The 10,272-nt window shown below is 55.8% G+C and overlaps 6 protein-coding genes across 6 annotated transcripts; 4 read left to right on the forward strand and 2 right to left on the reverse strand.

Moving 5' to 3' along the window:
* Nucleotides 1-51: 51 nt before the first annotated feature.
* GUITHDRAFT_155328 (hypothetical protein) lies at nt 52-882 on the forward strand (the record flags this gene model as incomplete). Its single annotated transcript, XM_005823028.1, has 1 exon — nt 52-882. A coding segment is annotated over exon 1 (652 nt), but the record flags the coding sequence as incomplete, so codon positions are not given.
* Nucleotides 883-1,533: 651 nt separating this feature from the next.
* Nucleotides 1,534-2,272, forward strand: GUITHDRAFT_155329 (hypothetical protein). Its single transcript, XM_005823029.1, has one exon. It carries the CDS (start codon nt 1,672-1,674, stop codon nt 2,203-2,205), a length of 534 nt encoding a protein of 177 aa, XP_005823086.1. The 5' UTR covers nt 1,534-1,671; the 3' UTR covers nt 2,206-2,272.
* Nucleotides 2,273-3,816: 1,544 nt separating this feature from the next.
* Nucleotides 3,817-4,413, forward strand: GUITHDRAFT_155330 (hypothetical protein). The gene is made up of 7 exons (XM_005823030.1): nt 3,817-3,835; nt 3,877-3,914; nt 3,975-4,012; nt 4,057-4,100; nt 4,148-4,182; nt 4,234-4,295; nt 4,346-4,413. The coding sequence occupies exons 2-7, from the start codon at nt 3,893-3,895 to the stop codon at nt 4,376-4,378; spliced, it is 234 nt and encodes a 77-aa protein (XP_005823087.1). The 5' UTR covers nt 3,817-3,835; nt 3,877-3,892; the 3' UTR covers nt 4,379-4,413.
* A 698-nt stretch (nt 4,414-5,111) lies between these two features.
* GUITHDRAFT_117778 (hypothetical protein) lies at nt 5,112-7,329 on the forward strand (the record flags this gene model as incomplete). Its single annotated transcript, XM_005823031.1, has 16 exons — nt 5,112-5,249; nt 5,292-5,351; nt 5,405-5,560; nt 5,617-5,706; nt 5,755-5,889; nt 5,938-5,995; nt 6,042-6,199; nt 6,241-6,396; nt 6,446-6,511; nt 6,552-6,620; nt 6,670-6,762; nt 6,810-6,861; nt 6,908-6,991; nt 7,039-7,102; nt 7,149-7,215; nt 7,270-7,329. 16 exons carry the CDS (start codon nt 5,112-5,114, stop codon nt 7,327-7,329), a joined length of 1,506 nt encoding a protein of 501 aa, XP_005823088.1.
* Nucleotides 7,330-7,404: 75 nt separating this feature from the next.
* GUITHDRAFT_117779 (hypothetical protein) lies at nt 7,405-8,024 on the reverse strand (the record flags this gene model as incomplete). Its single annotated transcript, XM_005823032.1, has 4 exons — nt 7,405-7,440; nt 7,486-7,721; nt 7,765-7,821; nt 7,973-8,024. 4 exons carry the CDS (start codon nt 8,022-8,024, stop codon nt 7,405-7,407), a joined length of 381 nt encoding a protein of 126 aa, XP_005823089.1.
* Nucleotides 8,025-8,959: 935 nt separating this feature from the next.
* On the reverse strand, nt 8,960-9,675 carry GUITHDRAFT_117780 (hypothetical protein; the record flags this gene model as incomplete). Its single annotated transcript, XM_005823033.1, has 3 exons — nt 8,960-9,385; nt 9,428-9,552; nt 9,606-9,675. The coding sequence occupies 3 exons, from the start codon at nt 9,673-9,675 to the stop codon at nt 8,960-8,962; spliced, it is 621 nt and encodes a 206-aa protein (XP_005823090.1).
* Between the last annotated feature and the right edge of the window lie 597 nt (nt 9,676-10,272).

Here is a 10,272-nt window from a genome sequence, read left to right on the forward strand (position 1 = left end):
TCCTGGTCATGATGACCATCCTGGTCATGACCTTCTCTGTTGGGTTCATGGTTGCCTTTGGGGATGAGAACGCCAACTTCTCCTCCTTTGCTGGCACCTTGCTCTCCCTCTCGGAGATTCAGTTCGGGAATTGGAATCCGGCCTCCTTGTCCACCAAGACCTCTCTGCTCACGGCCTCGCTCATGCTCTCCTTCTACTCCCTCCTGATGCTCCTCTCCGCCAGCGCCATCCTTGCGCTCATCAACTGGGCGACGCGCGAGGTGACTCACGGCAACGTGGAGCGAGAGACTGCCGATGAGGAGGGAAACCTCAAGATTCAGATTCGCATCGGGCTGGCCCGTGTCCTCAACACCAGATTCTTCTCCTTCCTGTGCGGGCGGTCGTTGCTGATCCACTACCTGCTGAGCTTCCAACACAAGAAGGCTCAGAGGATTGTAGGCGAAGAGACTGACGAGTGGGACGAGGAGCCCGTCCTCAACCGAGCCAAGAAGGCCTTCCGATCGCTCGTGCAAGAGACGCAGGACTTCAACGATGGGGTAGACAAGCTCTGCTCCTGCTTCGGCGTTGAGCACCTGGAGATCGCCAATCGCTGGCAGAAAGAGAACCTCTGGCGGAAGATCAGGAACGAGCAGCAGCAGCGAGTGTTCGAGCAGATGCTGGAAGGGCTGGTGGAGGGTCGAATCGATGCCGTGGTTCAGCAGTGCAAGCGATGGCGACAAGACTCGAGGGAGTCTGAGTCCAAGGGGAACCTGCACGAGCAGGACTGGAGGGACCAGGACGGGTTCTCCCTCCTCCACGTGGCCTCCCTGCAGGGCAACCCAGACGCCGTCCTGAAGCTCCTCGACCTCGGCGCAGACCCCAACGCGAGGAACGACGAGGGCAACTCGTGTCTGCACATCGCGGCGCTGAGCGGACAGCTGAACGCCTGTCGGGTGCTGACGGAAGGAGGAGCAGACTGCAACGTCGTCAACGCCAACTCTCTGACCCCCCTGCACATCGCAGCCTACGCGGGTCAAACTCCCGTGCTGAAGTTCCTCGTGGAAGAGTGCCGGGCTGACGCGAGCAAGGTGACGAGCGAGGGCCTCAGCGCCCTCCACCTCGCGGTGCTGCAGGGCCACGCGAGTGCCTGCCGCCTGCTCGCGGAGTCATGCGACCTGCTCAACGTGCGGTCAAACGGAGGAGAGACTCCGCTGCACTGCGCGGTGCTGAGCAGGCAGAACATCGAGATCGTGCGGATCCTCCTCAAGGCCGGGGCGAAGGTGGCGGGTAAGATGTACGACGGGAACAACGCGTACCAGGCAGCTGTGGAGCATGAGAGCCCGCCAGCTATCCGACGGATGCTGCTCAAGGTGCTGCAGATGGGAGATGACTACCTGAGGGCGATGGGAAGCCTGGAAGAGAAGGCGGTGGGGATCAGCATGATCAAGTTCGTGGTGAGTGGAAGGACGAAGGAGCTCTTGGACCTGATCAACGAAGGTGCTGACGTGGACGCTGTCTTCCCGGGTTGGCTGCGCTCTGCATGCAGCGGTCGCCAACCGAAAGCTTGAGAGCATCTCGACCCTGGTGGAGAACGGGGCAGATCTAAACGTCAGGAACGAGGAGGGAGACACGCCGATCCAGCTCGCGGTCCGCCTCGGCCTCTTCGAAGAGTTCCAGCTCATCGCGGACAAGATGACTCTTGACACGTTCCCGCTGGACGGCAAGGGTAACTCGCTGCTGCACATCGCCTCCAAGAGCTGCAGCAGCATGCAGATCGTCAAGTACCTCATCCGTCACTTCAAGATGGACCCTGCATGGAGGAACTTCGAAGGAGCGTCGAGCGTAGATCTTGCCATACAGTCACTGGAGGAAGCAAAGCTCGGGGCCTCTCCTCCCCAGCGAGTCTCGGAGCTCCAGGCCTTGGTGGAGCATCTTGAGAAGGAGCACGAGGCGTTGGCGGGGGATCTCGTGACGGTGACGCTGCCTGGGCAAGCGGAGGAGGGGCAGGTGCGGGTCTACTCCAAGAAGATGGTGAAGTTCTTCGAGCGGATTGGGTTGACGAGCATGGCGATCTCATACGCGCAGAAGCTGGCGGAGAACGACGTGGACATGGAGGGGCTGGGGCTGGTGACGGACGTGCAGCTCAAGGAGCTGGGAATCAACAAGATCGGAGTGAGAAACAAGATCCTGCAAGGCATCCGCGACTGGAAGAAGTACCCCGACTAGCTGTGTGCCATGGCACTGCCCCGTCTCCTCTCTCCCCCTATAGTTTACTAATAAACCATCAAGTGTCAATACCTCAAAGTCTTTTTGGCCTCAAATGAAAGGGAAGGTAAACCCTTTACTCAAAGTTAAGGTGTTCCGATCCGCCGGGCCCCGTGGCAATGCATTGAAACCCAGAAGAAGGGTCAGGACAAACAGCAGCAGCTTCTTCTAGAAGAAGGATCAGGACAAAGAGCGGCAAGGACGGCAAGACCCACTGCGAGATCTATATGCCGAAACAGACGATGTGCCAACGGAAAGTGCAGGGCCCCACTACCAACACATTAGAGGCCTTTACTCAAAGTTAAGTTAAAAATCAGTACGAGGACAATCATGTGACTAGAGGAGGCTTTGCAACTGCTGTATTGACAGAGCAGTACGGTAGCGCAAGGCTCCTGCGAGGAGGACGGCAAGACCCATGCGAGAGCGATACTGCCGAAACAGACGAGCACGCAAACGATGAAAGCCGGGCCGGTCCCCATACACCGTGACCCCGGGCCGCCCGGTCCCGGACCGGGAGTCCGACTCGGTCCGACTCCGCCGGCCAAGAGAGTCCAGAGAGAGTCAGGTTGAGTAGTGGTCAGCCAGTTTCGCGGATCCACTGTCTCTTCGCTGCAATGCTGTTGATTTGAGACGATGGTGGAAGGGAAGGGAACGAGGAAGGAGCTGCTTGTGCGTGGTGCTGAGACAAGGAGTGAGGGGAAGAGGTGGGGGTGGGAGGGGAGGATTTCAAGCAGAGTCGATTAGGAGGGAGACAGAGGAGGGGTCGTAGGAAGTGAATGGGAGTTTTGGAGGGAAGGAGTGAGAAAGAGAACGAGCAGGGTTTAAAGTAGGCAGACGAGGTGGAAGGGAGGGGAGTAGAAGGGGAGATTGCAGTAACGTAGAGGAAGAGATTCGAGGAGATTGAGGGAATCTCAGTGTTGCTGCCTTGTCTTGAAACCTTCATAAGACTTTCGTCATGGACAGGTGAACGTCGCCAGATCGATCCGATCTCATGATGCCGCAGAAGAAGCTGCATGAGGCTAGTTTGGTATGTCTCAGACTTCACTCCTTTGGATAATCCCTTCCCTTCTAGGTTTGCGGGTTTCTGCTCATCATCGCTTGTACCATGTTTGCTCTTGTTGGATATCGGTCATGCGACAAATACCTTTAAAGTCGAATTGAAATGTGAATCTTCAGGGGTCGGACTGCAAGCAAGCTGCAGACATCTCAGGTGAACCAGAATCTGACTGTGTAGCGTCGCTTACCATGAGCTGAAGACCTCTCAGATCGCGCAGCTACTCAAGGTAATTTGATTCCTGGTGAAGGTGAAACATGATCGTCCACCTCTCCTCCCAGGCACAGGCCTTGTTCAATTCCGAAGCACACCTCGATGAGGTGTTGGCGAAGCGTGAGAGAGCAGCAGACATGCACCTTCTTGTAGTGAATCAACTTGTTGGTTAGCGTTGCATCGAACTCTCAAGCTCGATAACGCACAGATTTCTTCGCTGGCAAACAAGGCAAGGCCTCAAGGTTTAGCGCCGGCGTGTGTCTGATGAGCCTGGCAGGTAGCGAAGGACCGCAAGCGGCTTTCCAGTCTCAACGATCGGATTCGGTGACGGCCGACGTGGAGGGTCAACGCTGAGACTGAGGCAGGAGGGTCAACGAGGGCATGCGAGACATCGTGCGAGCGGGTGAGCTTCGCGTGGCGTAGCAGCTTCGACTCTGCGAGATGCTGACGACTTGCTTGCAAGGCTATCGGGTGGACGTGCGGCAGGGGCACGTAGAGGAGGTCGCTGCTCCTTCAGTCGCCGGTGCCTGCGTGACGCTTGACAGCTTCATCCTTCCTACGCGAGCCTGAGGTGGACCCGAGGCTTCAGGTCCCCCGGCTCTCTCCGTCTCGTCGGCTGAAACTTCTCGTTTGCAGCGCCGGCGCTTTCGATTTCGCCAACAAGGAACAAGGTGGGGGAAAAAGACGGGAAACGAGGAAGTGAAGTGACCGATGGAGACCAGGAGGGCATCTGATCATGCAGGCGCTTTCTTCGCAAGGAAAGGCCTCAGGCTTAAGCCAGCGGGTCATCTCTTGTTGAATTGCTTCGACCTCCTCTCACCTTCTCTCATACAGCAAAGGATTGCGCTAGCAGATCTTGCCAATTAACACTCTTGTAGTCATGAAGTGAAGAATTGTAGTTGACATGCCCGTATCAAAGTTATCACCCTCCAAGGTCACTTGCTTGACGCGTTTGTCTCTTTCAGTATCGGGGAGCGTCCGATGCCCTCAGGATGTTGTGCGAGTGATGGGAAGTTGTGCGAGTGATCGGATGTTGTGCGAGTGATCGGAAGTTGTGCGAGTGATCGGAAGTTGTGCGAGTGATCGGAAGTTGTGCGAGTGATCGGAAGTTGTGCGAGTGATCGGAAGTTGTGCGAGTGATCGGATGTTGTGCGAGTGATCGGAAGTTGTGCGAGTGATCGGATGTTGTGCGAGTGATCGGATGTTGTGCGATGATCGGATGTGATCAGCTCTACCGTAGTGATTATTTCACCTGTTTCGCTGTTTCCGAATCCCTTCACATTTAAAAACAGTTAACTACAAACTGAATACTAATTTAAAAATACCCTCGCTCTTTGTCTTATAACTTTTCGTAATTTTTTAAAAGTATTTGTACCAAGGAAATTTAAAATGGTTGACTTTTACATTGTTGGAAGCGCCAGAAATAGATCATGGCAGCGCTGGAGGTGGGGGAGCGAGAAAAAATGGTGAGAAGAGGAGGAGAGATGACGACAGGATATCATGTTGTTGTTGATGTCTCCTCACCAAATCTTCCTTACCATCCTGTCTCCTCTCTATCTCCGTCTGCACAACGAGAATCTTCCTGACTCCTTTCATGAAGATGTACTCTGGGCAAGATCTGGTCATGCCCAACAAGAGCATGAGGTCAGCTGTGAGGAGGACGAAGGCTGTCTTGTCTGCTGTTGTTGTCGGAGTAGCCATGACTGCTCTCATCACGTTGCTCTACTCCTCCGCGAAGGTGGGTCGGTACCTCTCCTCCGGCTCTTCTGACACTCAACAGGATGGTCTCTCGCAGAGCTTCATGCTCGACGAGACCTCGACAGACGCGTCAGGGAACGAGGTTTGAGCTCCATCCTTGCGCAGCAAGATCCTTTTACCGAGATGTGTGAGCAGGCTGCACCTGCCACCCAGGTGGTTGAGAAGGGCCGAGGACAAGGAGGGATGTGGGATGTGCCCCTCCCTCCCGTCGAGAAGAAGATTCTGCAGCCTCAGTTCGCTGCCAAGTATGGAGAAGCTGCTGCTGCTGCCTCTCAGAGGATGTTCAACCCTGTAAGCCAACCCTCCCCCTGCTCACTGTTCGCTTCCCCGTATTGATCCATGTGCAGGTCGCTACTGATAAGAATGGCGATCGGGTTTCGGAAGCAGATGCTCGGTCCATCAAGGCGCGATATGGTCTAGTGGTACCTGGGAGCGAGGTAGATGACGTGTAACCGCTGTCACACACACTGACATGAGGTTGCAAGGATGTGTTCCACGACACCAAGAGCGAGGGCGACGCAACGGCTGAACCCAAGGTCTACACCGCAGAAGAGAGCGATGCTCAGACTGTAGAAGCCCCAACCTGGTTCTCTTCGTCCTCCTTCTTCCCCGTCAGTTCGGTCAGTTTGCAGCAACGAAATGCATTGCGAGTAATCGTGACCAAGCAGAAGGCTCCCCGATTCGTTGCTGTTCCTTCGCCGCTTCGGGTTGTTCCGCAGACCGTCGGTACATGCAGAGCTGTTTGTGAAGAGCTGTCGATGAGAGAGCACAGGTGTAGAGGGAGCCCAGATGCAGCCTGTGGCCATCAGGCAGCAGAGGATCGCATACCCTCAGTTCAACTACCAGACTTCCAGCAGCTTCTCCTCCCCACGTTTGCTTCCTGTGTCCTACTCCGGCCCGGTGGTCATGACGAAGCCTTACGGACCCGTGGTACGTCTCTTCTCTCGCTTGCTCTTCTCATGCAGAACCAGGTGGCAAGAGCTATCCCCAACCCCATGTCGTCGGTCTACAGATTTTCCTCCACCGGCCCGGCCTATGGAGTTTCCGCTCTTCCTTCTGGCGAGGGGCCCGTGGCTGTCCGTGGCATCAACGGGGTCGGTTCAGAATTCTACGTGGGCAACGGGCAGGTGAGAGCGCGACGGCTAGTGGTGGCAGTCAGTCAGTCACCCGCTGCAGGTTCGAGGGATAGGGCTCTATGGGGCCAGCGGCATCGCGAGTGGTCGAGGAGTCAACGCAGCTAAGGTATGAAGAAGCTTCAGCTGCTTGTGCTCACAGGGTGCAGGGACAAGCTGATGGGAAGCGACTCAACGTAGGTTCCGGGGAGGAAGCTGGTTTTGGACTGAGTGGCCAGGTGAAGGAGGTGGCAGATGCAGCTGCCTGATCTGATGTCACGATGGCAGGCGGGTACAGCAGCTGGGGATGGAATCGTGGTGGAGGAAGGCATTGCTCAGGGAAGGGACATCACTGTTCGGCAAGGGACAGTGGCAGGCCAGGTGAGAAGAGGAGAAGAAGTGGGGAAATGCTCCTGATCCTCTTACAGGGCATCCTCATTGGCGACGACGGCACGGGGCATGGTGAGTTCATCGGATCGGGTAAGCGACTGAGACGAGGAGGACGAGGAGGCTGAGACTCTCAAAGGGACCGGGTCGGGGCGAGACCTCTCAGTGAGCAAGGGAACGGCTGTTGGCGCAGGAATCAGCGTGGCGGAAGGACAAGCGAGTGGTCAGACCCTGAGCGCGTGGTGGGTGAGATGTGTGACGTTGCGACAGGGAAAGGCATCACAGTGAACGATGGCGAGCTGCAAGGAAGAGACTTGAGCGCGAGGAAGGGGAGGTGAAGGAGGACTGGGAACCTTGTGCGACCTGACGAGGGTTGACAGCGGAGAGGGAATAGGCATCTCTGTGGACCATGGTACTGCTGAGGGAGTCGGAGTCAAGGTGGAGCAGGTGAGTTTGGAGGGAGAGAGAGCGCAGTGGTCAGTCTGCTGACTCAAGATTCAGGGGACGATCGCTGGGAATGGGATTTACGTGCAGCACGGACAACTTGCACGATCTGTGTGAGGGAGAAAATTAGTGGTAGTAAGCTGTATCTTTACTTGTGGTCATGTCATACATCAAGGTTGTTGTTCTTGTCGTTTACACGTATAGCTGTAGCTCCCCTGCCTCGTTTTGCTGTTCCAGAGAGTCAGAGGAGGAGAGAGTGGGGAAGGAACGCACCTGGACCCTGGAGGCTCCACCTGCCTCCTCCTTTGACCTGAGGCTGCTCTTTCTCCCCTTGGGCTCTTTCTTCTCCTTGTCTGCTGACTTCGTTCGAGCCTCCTCCTTTGCTTCCTTGTTCATATCCACGTGCACCACACGTCGCTCTGGGAACGGGTCCCTCGCTTCCCTGTGCGACGGGCCATCCAAGTCGATGATCTCAGTCGCATGCTGCATGTTCCTTCGCTTCCCCAGCACTGTCGACATGTCACCTCCTCCTCTCAGTCACTCGCACGTCACCTGAGTTGAGCATGGAGTAGGACGCTCTACCCCACGACCACTCGCTGGCCGGGTTAGCTGCGGTGACGTCAGACCGTGAGGCTGCCAGGAGCTCTTGCCTGCTGAGATCTCGTTGCGGAGTCTGCACCAGCAGTAGATGACACAGCCGACTGAGACGACGGAAGCTGCGGGCAGTCAGAGGGAGGAGGGGGTGGGGGTCCAACCTCACCGCAGCCTGCGATGGAAGCGATCACGGGCAACAAGATGTCCCAGCTCAACATGGCTCAAGGGCTCCAAAGGTTGCGAGGATGAGGAGGGTGAAGACAGTTCATGAAGAATTCAAGAGAGATCCAAAACTGGCAAGAGTCAGAGTCACAGCTCCTCCCCTCCTCTTCTCGTCCTCCTCGTTCTCATCTTCCTTCCTGACCTCACCCACTTTGAACTTCAGGGATCCTCACAACATGTCAAGCTTCTCTTCAATTCGCGTTCCCTTCATTTCCGTTTGCTGCTGCCCCTGCCTCTGTCTCTGCCCTGTCTCCTAGACAATTTCTGTCTCTGCCTCCCTCTCGGCCTGCAGCATCCAGCAGTAACTGTCCGATCAGTGTCCCTGTCCTCCTCTCCCTGTCCTCCTCTCCTCCTCTCTCCTCCTCTCTTCTTCTCCTCCTCCTCTCTCTCTCTCTCCCTCTCCTCTTTCGTCTCTGCCATTGTCTCTTGTCTTCGATTCGGCATCTCTTTATTAGGCCCGGGGGAGGGTAATGAGAGTCGAGGGTGGGGTCCGGGCCTTTGACTTTGCCAATGCGCATGTAGAATGACTAGAGAGACTCAGACGAGGAGGTGAAGGAGGAGGAGGAGGAGGAGGAGGAGGAGGAGGAGGAGGAGGAGGAGAGAGTTGTAGGAAGAGACGGATGAGAGTTCGATCTCACTGTCTTTTCGTTCTCTCAACTTCTTGTCTGGACACATTCAAGAGCGGCAGCTTTCCAGGTGAGCAGAGTTATCCTCGACTTGGGGATGGGCAGTAGAAGTCAGTCACCTCCCATGACTCTCGAAGCTATACGTGTAGATATTCAAATTTGTTCGAACATGAAGCGAGCAAGTTACAAGAGGAATGAGGAATGGTGTCAATGAATGCAAGGTACAAGTCATGGCTTGGAGGGGTCAAGTTGTCGCAGCCAGGCAGGAGGACGCGAGGGCCCGTCAGGCGTCAAGGCTCGCGACCTCATCGACTCAGTGGGTTTGGCATCCAGCAAGCTCCCTGCCCCGAGAACCTGCACCACCCGTCCTTAGCAGCGAGCTGGGTAGGGGTGAAGCCATCCATGTTGACGGGCCCTTTAGCGCCGTTGCAGTACATCTCCCAGAAGTCACAGCAGGGGAAGTAGTCAGCGAGGATGCGAAAGCCTGTCTGGTTGTTGGCGATGGGCCAGGTGGAGTTCGAGTCGGGAGCCACTCCTTCCTTCACGCTCGAGATCCCGACGCAATCGTCATCACTCACGCAGTTGGAGAAGAAGCTGCTCTGGTCGCAGATGACGCTCCGGCACGAGATAGCTTTGGGAACAACGACAAAGCTTCCGTAGAAGTTGGCACAAGCCTTGAGCCACATCTGCTTGCACTCGTCTGCATTCAAGTTGCTGTCTAGACTCTGACCCTGCACGCGCGCGTCAGGAGCAGGAGCAGCCGCTTGACTCACCTTGAGGTAGCTCGCCAGCTCTGCCTGCGACGTGGCACATCGCTTCACATGAAAGTTTTTGGGTCGAGCTTGACCGCATTCCGAGGCATCGCTGTAGGTGTACGTCTCTTGAAAGCACTGAGTCCCTGCCCCCCTTCTCCTTCAGTCCCCTGCAGCTGCCAAGCCTTCTACCCCTCACCTGCAACGCAGACATCCGGACATAGCCCGCAGAGCACAACCAGCAACGCGAAGGCACGAAAGTACACCATCCCGCAGCACAGGCGACAACAAGACTATGAATGCAAGCAACCAGTTTGACGGTCTGTTGTCCCTACAGCCAGCACGGAGTGAGCAGTTGTTTGCATTGCTCATTCGTCTCTATCATTCCCTCCTTTACTTGGACGTCACATAATGTGAAAGAAGACTCTCTGGCTGTCTGGCTACATTGTCATGTTTCTGCTCTTCTCTGTCATCCCTCACACCTCATGCTCCTTTGCCAACCGCCTCTTTCAGCATGAATCATATCTTGTCTACGTCTCTTCATGACATACTCCCAGATCTGCATGTTCTGAATATTGTTAGTTTCTCACTCTGACACCGGATCATACTATATGCTCATCGTTCCTTTTCGTCTCGCGCTACACTAGCGTCCCAGAGACTTGAATTTGAAACAGCGATCTGTCCCTCTACCTCGTCTATTTTCCATCGATCTGTTCCTCATGTCTCTAAATTTCCTCTTCTTGTCTACATCCCTTGTTCTCTCTCCCTCCTCTCTCTCCCTCCTCTCCCCCCATCTCTCTCTCCCTCCTTCCCTCCCTCCCTCCTCTCTCTCCCTAGATGACACCCACCCCAGCCGACTCGGCCTG

Source organism: Guillardia theta, assembly GCF_000315625.1.
Source record: "Guillardia theta CCMP2712 unplaced genomic scaffold GUITHscaffold_115, whole genome shotgun sequence".
NCBI lineage: Eukaryota > Cryptophyceae > Pyrenomonadales > Geminigeraceae > Guillardia > Guillardia theta.